We start from the raw sequence: 25,236 nt of genomic DNA on the forward strand, positions 1-25,236 counted from the left end.
TAAGCCATCTAACCCCCCCCCCCCCAAATCCCAGACAAATAAAAACAGTACATATTATGCCTTAACATGAGAAACAAATTTTTGTTTCAGTCTCATTAAGCATAGTTGGTATGCATGTGCCCAAGTGATCTATTTTGCTAAACCAGTTTGTTTATTATGTTAAATAAAGATACCACAATGTTAAATGTAGCCTCTGTGGCATATAGGTCACTATATCTGAAAGCAAATTCCAATTTTGTCTTACCTATGTAGCTAAGTAGTACAGGAAGAAATATTAGACCATGGGTTGCTCCAAGAAGCACCATGGCTAAATACATCCTGAAGTAGAAGATCTGGAAAATCTGAGATTTGGAAAAAGCAAGCACCACTATTCCTCCAAATTTTGTAAGTGTAATACCACTGAAAACCTATTAAAATTAAAAAAAAAAAAAGTAATGAATCAGGTCAGAATTATTTTATTTTTACATGATTTTTTAAATTATCGGCATCATCAATAACTGAAATGCATCAGCATCCTGTCTCCTCCATGGTTAGCAAACAAGCTTCTACTTTCCTCTTGTCAATTAGGTTGGTGAGAACCAGTTCATTGGTTTTCGAAATAAAAATGTACAATCTGCACGAAGTTACTTAATGAAAGAGAGAAGCTCATTGTGTTCTTCCTTTTCCCAGTGTTCCTATTCTAGATGACTGTTCTCATACAACAAAAACAGTGATCTGTAATTAGGATGGATATTTTTAAGCAGGGGAACCTTATCTTCCCCTCTCTCCACTACAATCTTGCCAAGGTTCAGTAGTAAAGGAAGAGACAAGCAATGGAATGGTATATGCACCTAAAGTGTGGTGTATCCTTGATCTGTAGTCCTTAGGGTTAAAGTGGTTATCTACCTCAAGCTTTTAGTTATAATTACAAACTGCAGGAAGAAATGAACTTTGCCACTACGCAGATGTACAATGTAGATTGCATCTATATGCTGACACATTGGTTGCATACAGGCCATGATCTGTTCAGACAATTGGGCCCAGTTCCTGTGGCTTCTATTGCCTGACAAACAGGATACAAAATACTACTTACGCTGCTCCCCATTTGGGATAGTGCTTCCTCAGCACGCTCAACTCTTGTTGCTTTTGTACTAATTGCGAATGCTCTTGTCACATGGCTACAAAACTCAACGGAGATGCCACAACTCTGCAAAGGAAATAACAGATATTAGGATATTCTACTGTTTTATAAAGCATAAGGCATTCAAATAAGTGGCAATTAAATACTAATAGTTAGAATATTGTTATACCATATATTAAAAATAACACAAAAAGGAAAAGAAGCAGGAAAGTAAATCTGCTGCAATAAATGCAATAATAAATGCAGCAAGTCAATTATATGCCAAGTGCCTCTTTATCAGCTTCTAGATGTCCATCAGCAGATTGGCATTTGTAGAAAAACCCACAGCTTAGAAATAATCAAGATATGAAAATATAAAATATCACAATAGGCTATAAAAAGTGTAGACACTGATATTAAAATGCCAGGTTTCTGTGATGTAAGTGAAGTGATTTGTCTTGGTTTGATTTGTGCTTCTTCCTCTTATCACTGGGTGTTGAGGGAAGTCTGATTTTTTTACATCTCAATAAACTGGCATTGTAACAAGTATATTTAGACCTTTTAAAATAATTGAATATTGTTTTACCTCTAAATATATCTCTTCAAGTGAAGAGACATCAAATCTTGATTCCCAAAAGTTACAAATCTTTAAAAAAGAATTACTGGGAAAGAGAAAATTCCTGTGAATAAAACTTGGGAGATATCAAAATATCACTGATTGGTAGGCAGGAAACCATGTGTTATAGAGTAAAATGGGAAAAGAGAGCAAATCTGTCTTTTTTTTTTTTTGAAATTTTCAATGCCAAATTGGTAAAGATCGCAGCAAACAGTTTCCAAGTTTAAATTCAAAACAACTTACAGAATTGATGAATAATTTTATTTCATATAATTTTTTGTTGTTGGTAGCTGTGCATATTATCTGGCTAAATCATCTGGCTGAGTATGGATACCAAGTCTAAGACAAACCTTGTCATTCTAAAAACACCCAAGATTTTCATATAGAAACAAAAAGGGTAATACTTCTTTTTACAAGGAATGCTGTGTTTCAAGCCCGGCATGTATTCTTTTGAGCTTTTAAATCCATCTTTAAGGCTATACATTGTATAGAGTCTAAGCAGCTTGGTTTTACACCAAATCTTTTTAAACAGACTAGGATTAAAGTGTAGGTAAACTTACCATTACAAGGTTTACTAAGGAAACTGCATTTAAGCTGATACCCCAGAGCCACATCACTCCAAACATGTTGACCAGTATCATAGCAATAGTGAAGGAAACAATAACAGCACTCCATACATCAAAACCAAGCAGTACCATAGATACTATGAATATTGATCCAAGGGAAATGCCAAGATTAAAGATGGTGTCATCCACAATTGTTAAATATTGTTCATAAAAAACATAGAATAAGCTATGAAGAGAAAGATAAGTAAAGTTAACAAATTTACAAACTACAGCTTTCCACTTAGCATCTTCTAAAAAAGTCACTTTCCACTTTTCAAAAATTGGACAAGAATGAAAGACTCTTGAATAAATTTGTCCAACCCTAATCACAATGTTCTGTTCCAATTTTCCAAACCTAAAGATAGACTTCTAATACAAACATTTGAAATTTTATTTTTTTTAAAAGAGCAAAAAGCATAAAGTACCATTGTACAGGTGTTTGTAGTTAAACACATCCCCATTTATTGTTATGAGAGCTTGTTTTGTGTAATAAAGGTACCAAGCTAGAGTTCTAGTCCTGCCTTTGGCACAAAGTCAGCTGGGTGACTTTGGGCCAGTCACACACTAAGCCCTAGAAAGGAAGCAATGGCAAACAACTTCTGAAAAATCTTGCTATGAAAACTGCAGAGACTAGTTCAGGAGTCAAAAACTGACTCAAAACACATGCACACATAAAAAGGACAATCATTAAATTCACCCAGTTTCAACCCAAATAAAGGGGTTTAAAGAGAGATCATTCTTTGATCTCAGAAAGAAGAAATCACTCTATGTTGCGCGACAACCTTTTTATCTTCCTGCTTTCTTCCTGTATTCTTGTATTTGCTTTGAACATATTGTTCCCATTGTTGCTATAACTTAAGTTTATCGACCTTGCTGCTGGCTGTGCCCTTCCACCTTTTTCAGCATAGCTTTCTCCAGATTAAAATTACTTAATGTCTACTGATGATGGCAGTAAAAACAACAATTGTGCTTTTTTATCATTTTTGTTTTTTTCCACTAAAAGAGCATCAAAAATGATGTTTCTCTACCACTAATGTGGCAAAAAAATAATTTTATTATTTTAGAAGAAAAGACAAATACTAAAAATTCCATACTGTATTTTGCAGACTGACAAAAACTGGGTAGTTTTAAGATTTTTTTTTCATTTCTGACTAGATTCATGAATCGAAGCCACAAAACTTCAGTCAATCAAACATTTAGGAATTAATCAGAACAAAGTGGAACACTTTGAATGTAATTCTAATTAGTATTATTACTTTAATTATTTGCAAACTGTTCTATCTCTGCACAGGCTTATTAATATTTTCCTGTTTCAAAATACATACTTTGCACAGAAAAAAAAATCAGAAAACTATTGCCATCACTTCATAATCAAAATTTGCACTAGCTTTCAAGTGGCCTAGGCGAATCATGCACAGAGGGCAAAAAAGAAAAATAGAAATGGTGGCCCAGAACAAACAAGTAGAAAGAGCCAAAACAAAATTTAATTTTGATTAAATGAAATTATATTAGCTGTTATAACAATCAATTATAATTTGTTCCCATTTGTTTAAAAATTTCCCCCTTTACAATTTAATGGCAACTTCTGAAGAAGCTCAGGGTACCATTCAAGGATTGGATTCTAGTGGCATATATTGTATAATCTAATTCTAATTCTTAGCGAGCAAGTTGTGGGATAATTTTCTGCCCATAAAGGAATTACTGTACCTGTAAGGAAAAACTTCAGCATTGTTTTCTTTGTGGACCATGGCTTCAGTAATATTGTTTGCTATAATCCGTGCTTTTTTCAATGCATCAATAAAGTCTGCTGAGGTGTTTAGCACCGTATGGTAAGTCATGAAGTAAGTGGCTCCAATTTCAGAAGAGTTGGGTATAAAGTTGACTGCAGAACTATATGCAGCATGTCCTCTGAAAAAAAGAGAGTACAGTTGGCATACATCCCAAAAGCTGCTGCCTTCTTTCAGATCAACTAACAGGCATTTCAGTTTGCATCTATTATCTTATTAGGAGATGCTACAGATCAATACTTGCTAAAAGTACACAACACAAAGCAATAGAATGATGATTTGCAGCATGGATGTATTCGGGAGAATAAAGTATTTTAACAATGAAGTAAATATCTTGCTGGTAAATATAATTTCAAGAAGATAGGAATTAAAGAGTGCTGCAAGCATAGCATGATGTTTCTTACTTTAAGAAAAGGACAATATTAAATTTGGGAGCCCAGAGGTCCATTAGGAATACCAGACACATTTAGAATTATTTAGGAAATGCCATGGGGATTTTCAAAATATCTGCTATAAGGATGTCAGTCATGAAAGCCTTTCCAAATGGGAAAATAAGGTTTTGCACTGCAACCTTTTTTGTTTCCTCAGGATGCTATCCCAAGGATGGGAAAAACACAGTTGATATTTGCCATTGAGTAGGCTTGGCCAAATTTTAGGACTAATTTTTGTATGGATCAAAAAGGCTTATAAAGATAGGGCACTATTGCATCTCTTTAAAAAAAAAATCACTGTTCAAGGAAATCAGAGCAATTTTTCTTATATTTGTAGGTTTTAAGGAGCGCATAAATGCCTGGGAACAAAATTATGGCTGAAAAGGCCCCATGTATAACATAGTATCACCAGCCACCATCCCAGGCAAGATACAAATTGCAATACAGGCAACTTTGCTCTCTTCAATTTTCATTTGCTTTTACCTTTTTAATGGATAAACACTATACTACCGAGCACATTTGTAAATGAACTACTGGATTATGAAGATCCACTATTTTTAATTTTCTATTCCTTCTATGTGGTATTCTAAGCCCTAAATGCCTTAGATTGGTTCTTTGTTCAATGCCAAGAATTTTCCAATTTTTAAAATGAGAAATACTACAGGGTACAGGCAGACACATTGGAGTTTCAGTTTATACTACTAAATCAAAGAAAAATATAAAACCATATACTATATTGTTTTACTGAACATTTTAAGGTGGCAAAGCCATTCAATTTTACCCCTTCAGTTTAATACCAATACAAAATCAAATGCAAAATCCACCTACCATTAACTTAATGTTTAATTCACTTGCCAATATGAATATTATGGGATTGCATATTAAATGGTTTGATAAAATAATAATTTAATGCATCCTGACTTATTATTTGATTATGTATTCTATTTTTTTCCAGATATTGAATCAGACTAAATAGTCTATAGTCTCTTAGATCATATTTTTTGAAGATAGCACCATTTGTGCTAAGGCATCAACTGTAGCATTTTATCTGTTCTGATCTCTAAATTGTTTCAGGCAATTTATATTGTTTTGACCAAACCATTAACTATTTTATTTGATACCATAAAATAAATTAATCTGGTCCTGAAGATTTCACCCCATACAAGAACAGTGCATAATCCTTAACTATGTTGTTACAAAGTTTAAACTACAATACTGTTCCTGTGCATTTCATTTTACAATTACAGTGAATATTCTCTATAGAGAGAAAAATAAAATTGGCTAGCTTCGCCTTTACTTTTTACTTGTTAGTATTTTCCCTTCCTCCTTCTACATGGAAGTTATATCCTTCAATTGCTGTGTTTCAATTATGGCAATAATTATGCTAAGATTAAATTATATTTGTTAAGCAATATTTGCCTACCAAAATATAAAATTAAAGTTCAGCTTTATTTTGCATTTTTTGTGCTGTGAGCATTTGTTATATAGACAAAGAAAGCCAGTATTTTATGACTCAATGTCCTTCCAAACATACCCCTTGCCACATTTTGGATTAGGATTATCTGAGAGGAACATAGGGAGAAATTTCATGAAGTCTTCACCCTCAGGTCTCTGTTTTCCTTCTTTAGTCAGTGGCCGGCAGCGCACACACGATGGATTGACAACTGTGTAAATGTTATTGGAAAATATTCATAAATTTAACATTTGTCTTCATTCATGTACAATTAATTTGCTTCAGATTCAATTAATTCATTAAGCTTTGAAATTCAGCTGTACCTGAAGCATTGCAGAATGCTCCAGTGGTGTTATAAGTTCTGCAACAAGAAGATTGTGGCTTGATCCAGTCAAAGTAGTCATCAATCCAGGAAGAAGGTGTATAGCCAATTCTTGTACTAAATATGAAAATGGTACCATCATTTGTCAAACATTTTCATGTACATTCTATACAAACTGCATACACACACACACACACACACACACAGAGTCAATGCAGATACTGTAAGTTTTTAAAAATATACAGGTAGTCCTTGACTTACAACAGGTTATTTAGTGACTGTTCAAATTTACAATTGCACTGGAAAAGTGACTTACCACCATTGCCGCATCCCCATGGTCATGTGATCAAAATTCAGAGGCTTGGCAACTGACTCATAGTTATGACAGTTGCAGTGCCCCATGGTCATGTGATCTCCTTTTGCGAACTTTTGACAGGCAGTCAATGGGGAAGCCAGATTCACTTAATAACCAGGTTACTAACAACTGCAGTGATTCACTTAACAACTGTGACAAGAAAAGTCATAAAATGGGGCAAAATTCATTTAACAAAGGCCACATTTGTTAGGTGAATCACGGTAGTTGTTAAATTAATAACAAGGTTGTTAAGTGACTCTGGCCTCCCCATTGGTTTTGTTTGTCAGAAGGTCGCAAAATATGATCACATGACCACAGGACACTGCAAACCATCATAAATATCAATTAGATGTCAAGTAACTGAATGTAAATCACATGACCATGGGAATGCTGCAACGGTCAAAAGTATGAAAAATGGTCACTTTTTTCAGTGGCACTGTAACTTCGAACTGTCATTAAACGAACTGTTGTAAGTTGAGGTCTACCTGAATTCGAATTGAATTGACAAGCTTGAAAACACCAGAGGGGGGTTCCTTCAATCCTTAGTGAAAGAAGTTAATGAAAGGAGAACAACATTTGACTTACTAATACAGAATGAAGCAAAATATTTTAATACTGAACATACTATTTTGGAACAATAGACCCAGAAGTTAATTTTAAGAGTGTCTGCCTCTATAGATAGAGTGTGAGTTTAAAAGTTGCTGTGGAAGAGGAACAGGTTTCATTGGGCAAGACGGACACTGATTTGAAAATGGATTTAAAAATAACAGGCTACAAGAATGATATGGAAAATGATGCTATGTTGGATATAGCAACTTAACAATTCAAAAGAAAATACAAATAATAAATCAAGAGTGTGACCTGGAAATTTTTCCTATATTGGACAGGCTGGTTAACCATGAATCTAAATAAAAGTTTGTTCCTATTCTAACAGAACATTATTTGCAATAGAAAATCTTTAAGGAAAAAGGAAAATGAATACCTACTAGCTGCTAATCTCTGCTGCTTTAAACACCTGCTGTACCAGAGAATTGTTGTCACATCCCACTCCTCCACAGACCATATTTTGCCCTTCTGGCGTTGTATAATTATGCCCTTCTTTCACCACAAAATATACTGGAGGACCTGCATGCAGGTATTTGCCCAGATCGTTGAAGTAGACTATCAAATAGGAATCCTTATTTTAAAAGAAAGAGAGAGAGAACACAAAAGATAGGAGAATAAAATAAGAAACTCTCCACAATCTTGGTGGCGCAGTGATTAGAAATGCAGTACTGCAGGCTACTTCTGCTGACTACCCGCATATCTAGTATCTGTTTCTTATATGCACAAATGGGGAGCTGTCATTCTCAGAAAATTCTCAGGAAATTTTTAGTATTTAGTATAAAAAGAGTAGTGGTATAAGAAATTGAAAAACTTACATCAGGCATTGATAATCTCTGGTCCAGGCCAATCTCAACTTTGTTGACAACTGCTATGCTGAATGATAACACACCCACAAATATGGATATCTGAAATACAGTAAAATCTTCTTTGTCTCACATATAGAATTTATCTAAAACCTGTTCAATATTTTGATTTACATATTTGAAATCTATTTGAAAGTGTTGCTAGAAAATATACTGTAGCTCTTCCATTTAAAGCTTAAAACAGTGTCATGGTAAACTAGCAATAAGGTGGAAGAAATATTTAACATGTTCCTGTTACAGTGTAAATGTAAGTAAAATTAACATTAATATGTTCAGACTACTGAAATGATTTTTATTATTCTGAAAACCAGTCAAAGAACACAAATATGCATAAAATTAAATATATTTCTACCATTTTAAAAAAATCTCATGATTGCATTTAGATTAGCTAGAGTTTAGATATTTTAAATCAAAAGGAAGTTTAGCTGCAACAATGAGGGTGTACGTACAATAATTGGTCTCATCCAATCTTTAAGAAGAAATGGAGAATAAATGTTTTTGAAAAACTGAAACAACATGCTTTTAGAGTGATGGAAACTACTGATTTCTTCACGACCTTTGATACAGCACAAGACATCACATCGATTATTCTGGAATATAAAATGCCAAAATGAATGTGCAGCTAAAATAATGCTGATCCAAATATGAAAAGAGTTTATAATGAACTTACCTCTTGGCGCTTAACATCCAAGCCCAAGAGACTTACAAAGCAGGTTATCTGCAGAAGGAAATCAATAAAGACTGCTACAGCAGCAAAGAGAGAGAATGTACGAACTGCAGGCATAGTCGACAAGCTCCCTAAAAGAGAAAAATAAAACAGATATACGTCATACTAACTCAATGCAAAAAAATATATTCAAACATCTATATACCCCTTCCCATAAAATACCATGAAGCAATTTGCCTACCCAATTTTTGAAAAAGTTAATTAATGTAAAACACTGTCATTAAAAAGAAAAGAAAATACTAATCAGTTCATCAATAAGAAAAGACTGGATTAAAATAATGCTTCCACATTTTATCAAGAATTTGGCAGTTTATATTTCACCAATTTTGGCATTCTCCTCAAATTTATTTTACTGTTTATTTCACTGTGGAGCTGCTGTTGAATTTCAAGGATTTGTAAATAATGGCTTTATCTCTTCTACTTTTTTTAAAATACTGGTCATGGAGTAAGAGAAAACAATTAATTCCAAAATCCTAACTACAAAAACAAATTAAAAATCTTACCTAAGAAAAAAGCCACTGTCTCTGAAAATGAGGAAAGAAACATGCTAGGAGCCACCTCTCCAAGAATTCGACCAATCTGCTTATCTAAGGTTTCATCTTGAAGCCGTTCATCTCTCTGAAATAATAATTCACTCATTAAATCAAATTGTGTCTTGGATCTATGATACAAATTGTTTCAGTTAAGAAAATGTAGAAATATGCCTCCTTGCTAAGGTGCAAAGGCTCCAGGCTATCCATTTATTTTTTGAAAGTTTAGTAATATATTTTGTATCTATATGGTCATTCAGATCTACATCAACACTCATATGCATGCACATACTTGTAAAAACTCTCAGAAATTCTAAATATTCTTCTTTAAAATACCGTAAAAATCCAAATGAACAGCAGTATATCACTGGTCACAGTTTCTCCAACCTAAATATTGGTTTCCCTTCTGAGAACAGGCAATCATCTTTTTCATTGCTGTAGCAATTATCCTATTTCCTGTCTAGATGAAATTTAGTAAATGAGACCAAATTAATCCCCCTTTTTTAGTCTAGTTGAAAGGGATGCTTTGTCAACATGGCTATCCTTATAGAATGATTAAACCCCTTCCTCCCTGGGATGTATGGTGTGTGTTTTTCCCCCCCTAAAAGACTTCTCCTTGTTGTATGTCTGTGCATACATGAGGAAATGCTTTTTCTGGAACTATCAGAATTAAGCAACTGCGTATACACATATGCAGAGCTATGCAAGCATATGTATATTTAAAAAATGCCTTTCAAATACTTGCCATGTTTGCTATGAATCATGGCCACGAAACCTTTCCTCCCATAACAGACCCCACTGGTGACCATTCCATACAAGGGAGCTTGCAGGCATGGGAGAAGGGTCAGCAGGCACACTCTTGTACCATGCTGAAGAGCAGGTTATTTCCCACAGAGATCAAATAAAGCCTGCAAACATAGTATTCTCCTTACTTCCCAGAAACTGATATTCAGTGCCACCCAAAGAGTATTTAAAAGGTTAGTGTATTATCATTCTTAACACATTATTGCAAAAAGCCAAACTCTATTAATTACAATGGAACCACAATAGAGTTCCAGCTCCATGGCCACAGGCTTTGAGGCCATGGTTCATCAGCAGGCTCACATTGTCAGAAAAGGTCCAAAGTTTTCTCTATTTCCAGATAACTTGTAAAAATCTTCCATTCAAACCTTGGAAGAACTACTACCAACAGGGTGAGCTAGATAGAACATCGTTTTGGCTTGTATTTCTTATCTGAGCCAGAGAAAGAATCATAGGCTAAACACACCACTAATTTATTCTAACAAAATGATGCAATATGCAAATATCATCTCATTATACATATTAACAAATTATATTAACAAAAATACCTGAAATGTCTGAACAATAATGAAAATGTTGTCCACTCCAACAGCCAACACCAAAAAGGGAATGACTTCAATAACAATTAGTGTTAGAGGGACTCCAAAATAGCTGAAGATACCCAAAGAACATGCAACTGAACTCAGCACTATCAGGATGCCTGCAATGCCCAATGAGATCTTTGAATCCACCTAGTAAATAAAAGATAACATACATTGAAAGCCTTTTTAAAATTCTGTTTTTACAATATAATTACAGTTTAATACAGGGGTGGGCTGCTGGGGGTTCGGGACAGTCCCTAGCTAAAATTCTGTGCAGTTCAGAGAACCCCAAATCCCACTCCTGGCTGGCCCCGCCCACCCACCTCGCCCACCCCAGGAGTCCCCACGCAGCCTATTTTGGATGCAGGTAAGTGCAGGGCGTGCACGGAAGTTCAGGGAGGGTAAAAAACGGGCCTTCTGGAAGTTCAGGAAGGCCAGAAATGGGCCTGCTTCCGGCATCCAGAGAGCCTCCGGAGAGGCCATTTTCGCCCTCCCAGAGGCTCAAAGCCCCTGGAGCCTGGAGAGGGCAAAAACACCCCCCCGTGGTACAAAAGGCCTACTAGGCCAGACCCACCATTGCCACGCCCATCCAGCAACCGAGCAGAGGACCCTTTGCTAAACTTTTTGACGCCCATCCCTGGTTTAATAGTTTGATTGTCAAACCAGCTGTACTTTATTATTTGAGCCAAAACAAGCATGTGTATTTCATTCAAAGAAATATAAAGTGAATAAGCAACACTAGGAACATCAATTTCTAATCCAGGAAATATGTAATATACATACATATCTCTTTTACTTATTTAGGTAAATTATTGTTATGAAACATGTTATCTTCAGTACTTTTAGATAACATACAGTACTGTATTGTATAAAGTAATTAGGGAGCTCCCCATGTGTATCTCCATAAATTTTAAGAGAAAAACTATTTAAAAAGTTGATAAATAAATTAGCTAATTTCCAGAAGACTGTAGGGATATTTTACAGCACATATGGGTGTGGACTTTCCTGACACTGTATGTTACCCACCTACCTTACTATTTAGCTGTTACAGAGATAAATATTCAAAATACTGTAAAAGGATAAAATACAAATAGAAGTAAACATTAAGGTGCTAAAATTTTAACTAAACTTGCAAGACATTGAACTCTGTATTTAATTTCAATAGTTAAAAAGATACATACCAAGAATCTATCAACACTCTTAATATGCCCAAGAGCTATGGAAATGTACACAAACATGACTGCATAGCTAATTACAACTGTGCAAACATCACTGTTGCTTTCTCGATTTATTTCATCTTCAATACTACGTTCGGCAGAGAAGGAAATTATTAAATCTGGGTTGTCATAGTTTTTCACAAAATTGAGAAACCTGAAAAACAGACAAGAGTGTCAATAATTTTTAAGAAAGCTAGACTAACCAATCTCTATTAAACACAATCTTAGAGCAAAATGTGCACAAATTATTTCAATATTTTACTGTTAAATTGTACCCTGCATTGCCAATATATGCTATTTTTGGTGTAAGTTTCTACATTTCTTATGTTTAAACGTAACATGTTTTTCACATATTTAAAATTTAAACTATCCTTGACCTACTCAATTAAGATTTTAAAAGTGAAATCTATTGATTACAAGTTTAAAGCAGGGGTTTGTATAATTCCTATACTGAAAGAACTGAAAAGTTATTAATATAAAACTTTTATTTCTGAACAAATATTCAGATAAATAAGTATTCACATTATAAAAACATGAAGTGGCTGCTTTATTTTTGAGCACTTAAAACATTGTAAAGCTATTATTATTGATAATAAAGTTCTAAAGTTCTTAATAGTTCTAGAATTACTAAGCAAGAAGAGTTTACTGAACTTCAGTTTGAAAAGTTTACAAAGATTATGTCAGATAAGCCTAATTTAGAAAAAAAACTTACTCCTTTTCCCAAGCCAAAACTTTCATCATCTTTTCTGTGTCATTATAGTAATTCATGACAGGAAATGTGATCACAAGTGCTGTGGCATTATTATAATTTTCATCTAAATATTTAATAAAAGAATAAAGTAGATGAGGAACTATTTCAAAGATATACACATACACACATAAAATACAAAATAAGGGTACCAGTTCAATTATCAAGCTCTTCATTGCTACACACATACTTGTTTAAAAAGAAGCTGCCTTACTTGTAAAACTAGGAGCAAAATAGCATTTTTATTCATAACCAGCACATTTCATTCTCTATAGCCAAGCGGTAATTTGTTAGTTATAATATTCCACACATTGTAACACAACATGCTAGCAAATAAATATCAGCAGCAATGTGCATATCTGCAATATAGGGACGGTATAATTTGGACTGTCTAAAAAGAAAGTGGATTTACAGACCTGCTTATTTCAGCAATAAAACCAACAAGTATATCACACTTACTATCATATCCTCCCATCACCAGCCATGGGAAGACAGGACCACCAAATGTCCCCAAGCAAGGTTGGTGAAGGAGGGTTGTGTCATTCAGAGATGCTGGAGCCCTATCAAATTTGGACACAATGTGATCAGAATTTGTAAGCTGGTATTTCTTACGCTAATATTCCAGTAATTGCACTGACTCATAAAGACCTGGCTTTTCAGAAGACCTTTAGACTACACAAATTTTAGAAATATATAGTCAATCAAAAAAAGCCACTTATTTAAATTTAGAAATTATTGAACAATATTTTTTCAAGTACAAACTTTCAAAATAAGCCTTAATTTGAAAAAGTTTAAGCCACAGTAGTTCACTTTTCAAATTCATATTTAGATAATTTGTATTATCTGAGAGCTACAATAATACATTGAGAAGTATTCTGGCTTGGTTAGTATTAAGATTGAATTCATTAATTATGCTAACTTATTTGTTTAGCTTTGGGTGGATATTTATTTATTTAAAGGTTTATAAGGCTACCCAATTCGTGTGTTACAAGTCTGGGCAGCATACAACATAGACAAACGATAAATTGAAAGAAAAAAAAAGCAAAGAAAATTATTTACCGAACAAACAAAAATATTATTCAAACTATGGTTTGAATACTATGTCATCGATGAGCCCTCAAGGCAGTTAACCAAGTATAACAGTATAAAAGAAAGAAAATCAGCCTAATAGAATTTTAAAGTTGCAAAAGTATGTAATCAAGAAACGGATGGTATTTTTGACTGGGCCTACCTGACACAGTATAAGAAGTGAGTGTGGAAGTCGGCATAGATATAGTATCCATCAGTAATGTTAGCATCTAGTGCAGAATGACTGTTCTGGTAGTAGTTGAGAACACTCAGAATAGTACAGTTGTTGTTGTACGGAGTAAGAGGTGCCAGGCAAAAGTCCTTCAACATTACAGTTTCATTTTGATAAGATGCAGTTATGCTTTCAATACCATTTTGCAAATCTAGTATCTGCAAATATGAGAAAATAAAAAAAAATGTACTACTTAGTATACCAATGGGACAGAATCTTTTCTCTCTGTATCTTTAAGATATGATAGATGAAGTTAATAGTAATCAACATTTTAATTAAAAGCAAGATATCAAGCACGAGTCAAAATAACTTCAGCAAATTCTGAAAACAGTAATTTTCTTTCAAAATCAGAATCAATTTAACTTGCAAAAATACAATATTAAATACAGTATCATAGTATTGAAAAAGGTGTGTGTTTCTCTGTGCTTTAAGTGAACATAAAATTTAGTGAGTTTTCTAGCAAAAAAGTGTATGTGTGTGTGTGTGTGTGTGTGTGTGTGCGCGTGCTTGTGTGTGTGAGAATGTAATTTATTGAGCTTTCTAGCAAAAAAAGTATGCTTTAATTAAAAGCATTTTTCTTGAAATCTTATAATTTCCCCTCTCCCACTGATCCTATTCCTTAATTTGAAAGCTAATCTATGGCCCATTTTAGTTTTTATGCCTTTTATTTTCCACAAGCAATCTCACCCCAAAATCTATCAGCTTTTACTCTATCATAGTACAGTCAAAAAATAATAATCAGCATTTGCATAACTCATTCAATAGAATCCAACCTAAATGTTCACTAGAAATTCTGCTGATCAAACAGAATATGCATTTAACTTGTACCTACACTAATTGAACATCAACATATTAGTTCCTATATTACCTGATGCAAGATATGTTTTGTAAGTGGAGGTCCAAAAGGAATATCTGGTCCTGGAAAATATGGTTTAAAGATCTCTGGAGTAGTATTCACTGCCTGAATAATGAGTTGTTCAGTACGGAAGAAAGGTCCAAAATTAGTATCAAAGTATTCCTTTTCTCTCCGAGCTTGACTATTTGGGGCTGACCACAGATCTACAGGATTTGTAGTTATTTTGAGAAATGCCAAGCCTGAGGAACACATGGCAATGATAACCAAGGAGAACAGAAGAACAGGTCGTGGGTTCCGAACACAAAAAGCTCCCCATGACGCAAATGTAACTCTTAAAACATTCTCAAATTTCTCACCAAATCTTTCACACCAAGTAGCTTCTCCTGCAATGACACAATCACAAATATCAAACAACATACAACTGCACAAAAAAAATTAATCAGGCATGTATTTAATGTCCTGTTATTTTTGAAACTATAAATTGTTGGTATCAAATTATTCTTTTTTTACTGTAAAGAAAATCACAATAGAAGTATTTGATTTGACACAATCAGAATGAATAATTAAGATTTCTGTGTCCAACATAGTTTTAAGAAAATTTGAATGTTTTCAATGTCAGATTTTGAGTGGTGGGAAAAAGAACTATGTTAAAAAATGTTATGTGTAAAAAGGATGTGATAGGGCTGCCATGTGACAATAGAATTAATGCTGTGAGACTGGAGACAATATAAATAATTAGGGTATAGGCTTTTACACTGGTAAAGTGGAGTTGGAAAGAAGGAAGCAATTTTACCCTCTAATTATTTGTCACTGATAGCAAATAAATTATAATGAAATCCAAAACAGTTCAGACCATCATGTCCCATAATAAAGCATGCAATATTAACAAATTAACATTCGTGGCTGTTATTTCTAAAAGAAAGCACAAATATTGGTTCTAGAACTTACCAGTATTTTGATGTGAGTTAACGGAATATGCAATATTGCCATCAATGGGTGTATATTCAGAAACAAAATATTTCTTCCTGTAAATTATATAAACACAGACAATGTAGCACAAATAAGCATTTTTACATTAATTTATGTCATACTGTAGATCAGGGGTGTCAAACTCGATTTGAGGACCACATCAAGGTTGTGTTTGACCTCGGAGGGCCGGGGGGGCGTGGCTGGGATGAGCGTGGCCAGCTCGATGTCACTCGTATCGGGGGCACCTGTAGTGGCCTGGTAGGCTGGGGGATCTGTTTTTATTGGCAGAGAGCTGCAGGAGTCTATCACGGCTGAAAACGGGGCCTGGGGGGGCTGTGCGTGGCCCCTCTGAGCTTCGTTTTCACTGGCAGAAGACTGCATTAGGCTGTCGCGGCTGAACAGAGAGCCTTGGGAGGGGGTGCACAGCCCTCCCAAGCTACATTTTCACTGGCAGAGGTACTGCAGGCCAGTCCTTCACTGTTTCCAGGGGCCAGATCTAAACACCCTATGGGCCGGGATCCAGCCCGCAGGCCTTGAGTTAGACATCCCTGCTGTAGATAAACTATTGGATATTTGACCAAGTATAATTGTATAAAAAGTATATCAAGCTTAAATTACAATGTGTACATGAAAAGTAATTGTATATTTCAACAAGAGACTTGAAAATAAGAGACATGTCTCCAAATCAACCATGAAGTAATAAGAGGAAATACAGTTTTGGAAATGTTCCTCATAGTCCACAGATGTTCCTCACAGTCCACTGACTTGAATATTACTGAAACCTGGGGCAGTCAAGGAAATCTAAGAATATTTTTCAGCAAAAATATTCTGAAATGAAGAGTGGGGAAGAGACAATCCAGCTGGAGGATAACTGAGAAGGTCTTCATCTGCCTTTCTTTCTTGTTTTTCTGAAGTGCCTCCTTTTTAGATGACTTGGTATTAAAAACCGTTAAGATATATCGTGATGAGAAACTAACATAGACAGCTTTTCAAAACATCAGTTTGTAACTAAACTGATTGTTACATGCTGTATTTAGTAAGGCCATTCAACCCTACCATCTTCCTTTTTCAGCAAGCAATTGGAAGGAAAAATCTAAATTGTGTTCTAAACTCAGCCCATTTTCTGATGGCTCCGTAGTTCAGAATCACTAGTAATACAGCTGGAAACATACCACTGATTTATCCACACTGAGCAAGGCCAACGTTTGTGTAAATCAATGCTAATAAAAAGAGATCTCAATGTAACATAACTGTTTACAGTATAAGAACTCTTTCCCTCATCCGATAAGATTTTGCCATCTGTTAATAGATTAAGTGGTCAAATATGTAACATTTTGATTTGATTTTATTTACTTTTCAGATTTAGAAGATGCCTATTTCTATATTTTACATTATATTTCATATTAGGGAATATGAAACATTAATGTCTATTTAACTGAGAAACCATTAGTGAGGAACAGAAGTATTTCTAAAAGTGATACTAAACAGTGAGTAAGATAATTGATTGAATTGAAGTATATAAACAGTTTTGGAATGTTTTCAATGTAAAGTGCTTTAACTGGCTATTTACCTATAACACCAGACACCACAAACCACTGCAAAGAAAATAAGAAGAAATGCTGTGTAGGAGATCCACATAATAACACACATGGCATCCAAACCAAGCAAAAGCCAAGGGGCAGGAGGAGGTGGTGGTTCTGGTTTTGGGCCACAGACAATGGAACAATCTTGACAACTACAAGGTCCTGTGATATCATCCGCAGATTCATTGCAGCCTTTGGTAGCATTGGTCATAGGAATCATCCCATGGATAGGTACATCTAACAAAGAAGATAACATTTATGAAACAAGAATACAGCATTAGCTGTGTAGATATAATATGTTGCTCTTTAAATTAACATATAAAAATATTTTTATAGTTTGTCAAATTCAATTTTGTGTCATTAAAAATTAATAATTCAATATACCATGCATAAGCCTCAAGATTCATATATTTAAAAATGAAATAAAGTGATATAAAAGACAATAAACAAGTCCTAAGAATTTAGTTATTTTATGAAGATATTAGCAGGCTAGTATTTCTGTTTAATTAAAGGGTAAAGATAAATGTTCAAATTCAAGTGGAATATAACTGCACCTATACTAAAATGTTCCAAATGACATCATCCAACTATTTATATCACTATAAAACTTCAGCATCTACTAGATTGCACAAAAACTAAAAGTATATTAAAATGTCCATATTTCCTACCTGAAAATATTGGAATTATGTTGAAGGGAGTCTGGCCATTGTCTTTGCTAAACAGATACTGAATCCAATTGGTTGCATTACAGTCTTTAAATTCTTTCCCACACAACAGACCTAATGCCTTAATATTGCTTGATGGAGCCTCCACATCTTTGCAGGCATTATACATATCTGGAAGTACAATTTTAACACAAAAATTACAAGTTGATACACTAAATTATAAAAAGAGGATTTATTATATTGAGTCAACAGCAGTAATCGAGTGGTCATCTCCACTTGACCACGTCATTTCTAAAATATATTAAATATTACTCAAGATGAACCTAGAAAATGAATACATTATCGAGTATATGGTAAAATGGGCAAAATTTTTGGGTATAATGCTAGACAAATGGGAGAAGGTATGGACGAATGGACTAAAATTTACATTAAATTACAGCTTGAAATAAAACTTTTATAAAATGATGTACCATTGTACTTGACCCCAGAAAATGTATAAAGTAATTTCTGATATGTGCTAAAAATGTAGTAAAAATCCAGATTCACTTTTTAATCATATGGGGTAGTCTTGCAAATATGTGAAAACATACTGGTAAAACGTATGGCAATGCAAAAAGTATTTAAAGTACAAATATTAATGAAATTTGAAGCTTTTCTTTTAGGTATAATGGACAAGCCAATTGAAAAACAATTTGGGGTGCTAGTCCTTCACATGGTGACTGCTGTGAGGATTGTACTTGTCAAACACTGGGGAAGGGAGGGATTCAGACTGTTGAAGAATGTATTTTGAAATTGACAAATAGTGGAGATGGCGAAATTAACTGCTTTGATTAGAGATAAAGGACAAGACAGCTTTATAGGAGGCTGGAAACCATTTGTGGACTTTCTACGCGCTAAATATAACAGATGGTTAATAGAGGGGGATTTGAAGATTAGTGTAATGTTTAACTTTAGCTCAACCTGTTGACTGCTTTTTCTTCTTTGTTGTGTGTGTGTGTGTGTGTGTGTGTGTGTAGGGGAAGAATTTACTGCTTTTTCTTTTCTTTCAGCACCCAGCCAAGGATGCATCCTACATATTAAATGTTAAATTTAATGGATCACTTTATCCTCTTTTTTTGCACACTATTTTTTTCTTTTTTGTTGTTGTTAGGGTTGAGTGTATGGTTTTATTTTGTTTCATTTTGTTTGTTTTACTGTTTTGTATTTTATCTTTTATGATAAACTAATAAATAATATTAAAAAAAACAATAGCAATAAAGCAACCCAGAGATTGCATTAAGACAGCTGATTTTTGACATTTCAAGCTTAACCAGTTTGACAATCCTCTCGCTCTTTTCTTCACCTCCCACACCATGTCTCTCTACACATCCCTTGATGAACTAAAAACAATTGTAGTTTCAATTGTTTCAATGACTTTTTCGCAATACTGAATGCTGAAAAACAGAATTGTGCAGAGATATTATATGAGACTTATGACCATAATGGAGCCAAAAAAATTTGTTGCTAAGTGAGAGTTAAGTGAATTTGGCCTCATTTTACAACTTTTTTTGGCACAGCTGTTAAACAGTGAATCCCTGCAGTTGTTAAATTAGTAACACAACTGTGAAATGAATCTGGCTTCCCTTCTGACTTTGTTTGTCAGAAGATTGCAAAAGATGGATCATATTACCCCAGGACATGACAACTGTCATAAATATGAGTCAGTTACCAAGCATCTGAATTTTGATAATGTGTTCATGGGGATGCTACAATGGTTGTTAAGTGTGAAAAACGGTTGCGTCACTTTTTTCAATGCCATTGTAACTTCAAATGGTCACTAAACAAACTATTGTAAATCTAGGACTACCTGTATACAGCTAGTTAACCACTAGTTCGGTGTTTGTTGGAAATTATGAATTGAATAAGGTGTGGTTACCACTAGTCCTCAAAGTTTTGGCCATCCTATTACTCCCATAGTATCATTGCAATCAGTGCACTTGGCAAGCAGCTCACATTAACAACAGTTGCATCATTCTATAGTCACATAGTTGTTTGCAGTTTGCAACCCTCCCTGCCACTTTTCTATAGCAAAGTCAACAGGAAGCCAGCAAGGAAGGTAGTAAATTGTTCAGATAAATTGTTCCCCACCTGCTCAACATCTCTTTCTCTAGCCACTCGTGCATATTTCCCCACCCAGTAAATAACTTGATTTAAAACCAGCAACTTCCCAATTGCATTGGGGCTGATGCAAAGAACAAAACAATTAGTTTAATAGCCAAGATTAAGGTACATTTTTCTTTATCTGAATTATAAATGTGCTTACACATAAATGCACAGATAAATTTATAAAATTACAGAATTCTTTATAAATCTAGACAATGAAAAAAATTAACTGTACTATATTATTTATATTTTCTTACCATTAGCAAATTTTTGTCCAATATAATATTGCACCTCTACGATGTTGGTTTTATTTTCTTTTGTAACTGGATCAGAATATGGCTTTGTTTGAGTAACATTCAGAAATTCAGATTGATGAGGGCTACAGGTTATCTCACAAAACAGATTTATTAAATTATGAAAGCATGACGGGCACCTGAAGAGAGGTAATACTGATGTTGTAGTATGTGTTAATAAAATAAAGCTCACATATATTCTCTCTTGAGAAGAAAGTAATATTATTGTACAAATGTTTAAATTTAAATTAATAATAAACTTCTGGAATGTGTAATTTCAAAAATTAATAAATCTTATAGCTATAATTTACCGAAAGCCTACAAATATTTCATATGTGAATAATATCAAGGTAATACAATAAAATACTAGACTTAAGTACGTATATTTGTCCATATGCATTAATTACTATTTATTCATGCAGATTAATCTCACATAACAGTGAAGATATATACAGCCTATGGTCTCAGAGGCTATTTTATGGTATTTCTATGCATAGTGAAACCAAAATACATTCTTGCGCAATATAATTCAATGTGAAAAAGTAATCAAAAACACATCTGTTACATAACCACTTCATGTAATTCAGTTTATTGGAAGTGATTTAATATTAAGGGTAAGAAGTCTGTTATCATCAACACTTTCTAAAACAGTTAAAGACCAAAATAATATTGAGTTTTTAAGAGGCATTCCTTTGTGTTTCCTTATGAACAGAATGCCTAATTAATCTCCCACAGTTTATTTAAAATAATCTATACAATCTCTCTATATCTCCACATACCTGGAAAGAAACTGTAAAGGTAGTTCCAGGTTATTTTTCAAAGTCTGAAGTTGCTGTACGTCACAGCAAAGGCTAACATTCTCAAAGAAAAAACCTGGACAGAGTTCCTTAAGAAAAAAAATGAATATTTAAAGAAATATTGCTAAAATGACAAAACAATGATTTCAACAACAGTGGGTATTAAAAGTCGATATACAGTATATATACTCGTTAAAATGTCAAGTTTTGGAGATGTAAAAAAATCAGACCAAGATTAATAACTTCAGAATTTTTTACATCTCGAATATAACATGTAAGTTGTACAATTCAATTGAAAAACAAACTGAAATATTTTAGAGGGGAAAAATAACAATAAAAAACTTACAATAGTGTGGTTGCATAAATATGACGTGGCTGTTTTCAGTAGTAACTAATCACATTTAAACTGATGTTAAACAGTTGTCAATACACACTTGCCAATAATTAAACTAATTAAAGTTCAAATTTATCTTGGTCTGATTGTTTTACATCTCAAAAACTTGGCATTTTAATCAGGTTGTGTAGACTTTTTATATCCACTGTATTTCCAGCTTACAATATGGAAATACAACAGTCATCATTATTTTACAAATAGAACTGTTAAGGCATAAGATAGTCTACCTATGTAGGTAAATCAGAATATCTGATGCTATTTGGCACAAATATGCCTGCAGATAAGTCCCTTGGCATTTGCTACGGAAATATGCCAACCTTTCTATCTCACCTATTGGGGGAGGAGGGTGGTTTTTTTTTAACAAACTTTTTGCAAAGTGGTACAAATAACTATGTGATAAACCTGATAAAATCACTTGGTGGGCTTCAGTGGATGATGAGAAGGAACATCACTCATTTGTCTTAAGATAACTGCATTTGACTGAGCATTCACAATATAATTCCAGATGTCCTGATGGGTAGTCCTCAAGTTGTGAGAGCAACTGGGGCTGCTGGGACTACCGCTGCTACGGTTGTAAAATGTGATGTCACATGATATGACAGATGTAATTTGAGAACTATTTGTAAATATAGTTTTTAGTATCATTGTAACTTCGAATAGTCACTGAATGAATGAATAGTAAGCCAAGGATTATCTGTACTAGTCCTAGAATATTTCTTATTCTCAAAGATAGAATGATACATTCTTAAGACTAAGTTCTGAAACTACATAACACCAAGCACAGAGAACTAATTTAAATAATCAAGACCATGGTTTATTATTAGCCTATCTGCATGCTGATTACTTGTACTAAGGAACATTTAAACATTTTAATTAGGAAAGCATAAGCAAATATTTTACCTCATTTCCGAAAGATTTATTTTTAAGAATCCTTTAATAAAAATGTAATTAATCAAAGACATACCTGCACTAAATCATACCCATCCTTTGGTAGTGGTATTGCTGAACCATTATATTGACAATTATATCTTTTGTCTCCAGAAGAAATGTCACATTCGCCGTACCATATGCAAGAGTCTGAGAATGCCTACAGATAAGGAGAAAAGAATAATGAAGAAATTGATGCATATTAATTGGTCAAGAAGCAGATCTACAAAAAAAGTAATATGGTGGATTATTTCATAAATGAAAATACAAAGCTAAATTGACTAAACAGCGGATATAAGAAAGCTATTTCTATTTAGTCTATGTATTTCTATTATTTAGTGTAATAGGGTTCCAATATGCTACATCACAGAATGCTTGGGAAAATTCTCTGAGTTTCAAAATCAGACAACTATATGGCATTAGGAACATGGAACAAATACTGCATATTTAACTTCTGCACCAATATTTAACACAAAAAGGATCTCAAACTGAAATCACCTTGAGGAATACCTGAGGAGAAGCCATTTTGTATACTGATACAAAAGCCTCCAGTGAATCAAAAATGAAGAAAAAAGTATTGTTGTATACCATTGAACTCAAATGTATTTTAAAAATACTTTATAGGACAACTTTCCTATATTTTTCATCGTTTCTCTGTTTCTACTTGATTTATAGTAATGTATGCAATTGTAGACAGGGTCGACATAACATTAAAGGTAGATATCTGATGGATGACTCTTGTATGAAGAACCTGGTGCTGGCCAAATCCTACCATTGCTTCCTGTTTTTATTTGTTTAACCTGCTTTTTTTCAATACAGGAGGTCAAAGTGGGGTAAAAGTGCTCTTTTCTCCCCATTTTTCCCCATAACAAAAAGCTTTAAATGGGATTTTTCTTCTACCTGGCCAATCTATTAGAATAGAGCTGGAAGAGCCCTTGGAGATCTTCTGGTTCAACCTCTTGGTCAAGCATGAGACCCTATACCATTCAGACAAGTGACTGTCCAGTGTCTTCTTAAAAACTTCCAGTGATGAAGCACCCACAACTGTTCCACTGGTTAATTGTCCTGTTAGGAAGTTTCTCCTTAATTCTAGGGTGCTTATCTACTTGATTAATTTCCATCCATTATTTCTTGTCCTGCCCTCTGGTGCTTTGGAAAATAAGTTTGGAAAATACCTGATGGAGTCTCATAGACTGAAGAAACAAAGATTATTATAGCCTGGACTGGGGTATGTTTCCCTTGCACTAATCCTCCTTGCTATGACCTTAAGGCAAGAGATCAGGACTCCCTAAGAGATGGCTGCACTTCTAACTTGGCACTGAGATGCCATCACAATTAAGCCTGTAATCCTTTTCATTCCTTTTCAATCCTTTTCATTACAGCTCTAGAATGAAATGCAGACTTTGTGTCTGTGTGGTTGACTGATGGCTCCCCACAACTTACAGCAGGGATTGAAGTATAGTTACAACTGAGCCTGCTCTCCACATGGTCAAAGGCATGTTTCCCATTCTAGAGTTACAACAAGGAGGAACTACAGCCGAGACAGCAGCAAATATCCCTTGGGATTGTCCTACCTGATGACAAAAGTTTGCGCCGCTTATTTGTCAGCTTAAAAAAGATCAGCAAGCTGCATACTTTCAGTTATTGCCTTCCAAGATTGGTACGGTCAATTTGATGTCATGGTTAAGGCATCAGGATAGTAACCAGGAGACTATGAGTTTTGGTCCTACATAAGGCACAAAGCCAGCTGGGTGACTTTGGGCCAGTTATTTTCCCTCAGCCTGAGGAAGGAGGCAATGGCAAACCATTTCTGGAAAAAACTTGCCAAGAAAACTGCAGGGACTTGTCCAGGCAATGTCTAAATATCGGGCATGACCGAACAGAAGAAAAAAAAAGCACCAGCTGCATCAAAAGAGCCAGTTTGGTCCAATGGTTAAGACTCCACACTAAAAACCAGGAGCATTCTATAGAGTTCAGCTTTAGGCATGAAAAACTGACTGGATGACTTTGGACCAGTCACACACTCTCTCAGCCAACTCACCTCATAGGTTGTTGTTGTATGAAAAGTAGAAGAAGGAAGGAATATTAATTAGCTGGCTTGAGTTATTTATATATTTTAAAAAGGTGGGATGAAAAAAGCTTTTAAAAATGAGCTGGATACCTACATAGCCTGTGGGTTGTGAGTTTGAAATCTCAGATAAATAATACAAAGTATGTGGTAGAAAGCCCACAAGAGAAAAGGTGCTTTCCAGTTATAGCATAAAACATCAAATGTGTATCTGCAAGTTGGACGTAAGTTACAGATTTGTACTTAAAATAGTGAGCTCTTGATTTTCAGTAAACAAATTAAACTAAGATAGGAAACTTTAGGAAATGCCACTGACGTAGAAAAAGGAGACTTTCAGGGATGCGATTGCTACATATACTTAGTAGTTAGTTTTCTTGCAATTAAGGGCAACCAAGATCTTGGAAAAGACATCATTTAAAAGAAAATCAAGTGTTACTGAAGGAGAGATCCAGATATTATTCATGTACCAAGGATATTGCTCTGGAGGTAGAAAACTTTCAA

The 25,236-nt window shown here is 34.3% G+C and overlaps 1 protein-coding gene across 1 annotated transcript in view; it reads right to left on the reverse strand.

The window, feature by feature from the left end:
- NPC1 (NPC intracellular cholesterol transporter 1) overlaps positions 1-25,236 on the reverse strand; it is a 38,516-nt gene that overhangs the window by 2,803 nt on the left and 10,477 nt on the right. Inside the window, exons 2-24 of the mRNA XM_026670329.2 lie at positions 22,705-22,827; positions 21,329-21,435; positions 20,514-20,689; positions 18,118-18,285; positions 17,437-17,686; positions 15,846-15,922; positions 14,910-15,280; positions 13,973-14,199; positions 13,201-13,301; positions 12,706-12,808; positions 11,958-12,147; positions 10,744-10,926; positions 9,368-9,482; positions 8,808-8,935; positions 8,587-8,727; positions 8,090-8,179; positions 7,655-7,845; positions 6,315-6,430; positions 6,073-6,202; positions 4,028-4,228; positions 2,276-2,507; positions 1,073-1,186; positions 245-407 (exon numbers count right to left, since the gene is read on the reverse strand). Coding sequence (XP_026526114.2) covers positions 245-407; positions 1,073-1,186; positions 2,276-2,507; positions 4,028-4,228; positions 6,073-6,202; positions 6,315-6,430; positions 7,655-7,845; positions 8,090-8,179; positions 8,587-8,727; positions 8,808-8,935; positions 9,368-9,482; positions 10,744-10,926; positions 11,958-12,147; positions 12,706-12,808; positions 13,201-13,301; positions 13,973-14,199; positions 14,910-15,280; positions 15,846-15,922; positions 17,437-17,686; positions 18,118-18,285; positions 20,514-20,689; positions 21,329-21,435; positions 22,705-22,827 — 3,697 coding nt within the window. The remainder of the gene's footprint in view (positions 1-244; positions 408-1,072; positions 1,187-2,275; positions 2,508-4,027; positions 4,229-6,072; positions 6,203-6,314; positions 6,431-7,654; positions 7,846-8,089; positions 8,180-8,586; positions 8,728-8,807; positions 8,936-9,367; positions 9,483-10,743; positions 10,927-11,957; positions 12,148-12,705; positions 12,809-13,200; positions 13,302-13,972; positions 14,200-14,909; positions 15,281-15,845; positions 15,923-17,436; positions 17,687-18,117; positions 18,286-20,513; positions 20,690-21,328; positions 21,436-22,704; positions 22,828-25,236) is intronic.

This window comes from Notechis scutatus, chromosome 3 (assembly GCF_049901735.1).
Source record: "Notechis scutatus isolate UNSWTSFEM ecotype Mainland chromosome 3, rNotScu1.2, whole genome shotgun sequence".
NCBI classification, from domain to species: Eukaryota; Metazoa; Chordata; class Lepidosauria; order Squamata; family Elapidae; genus Notechis; species Notechis scutatus.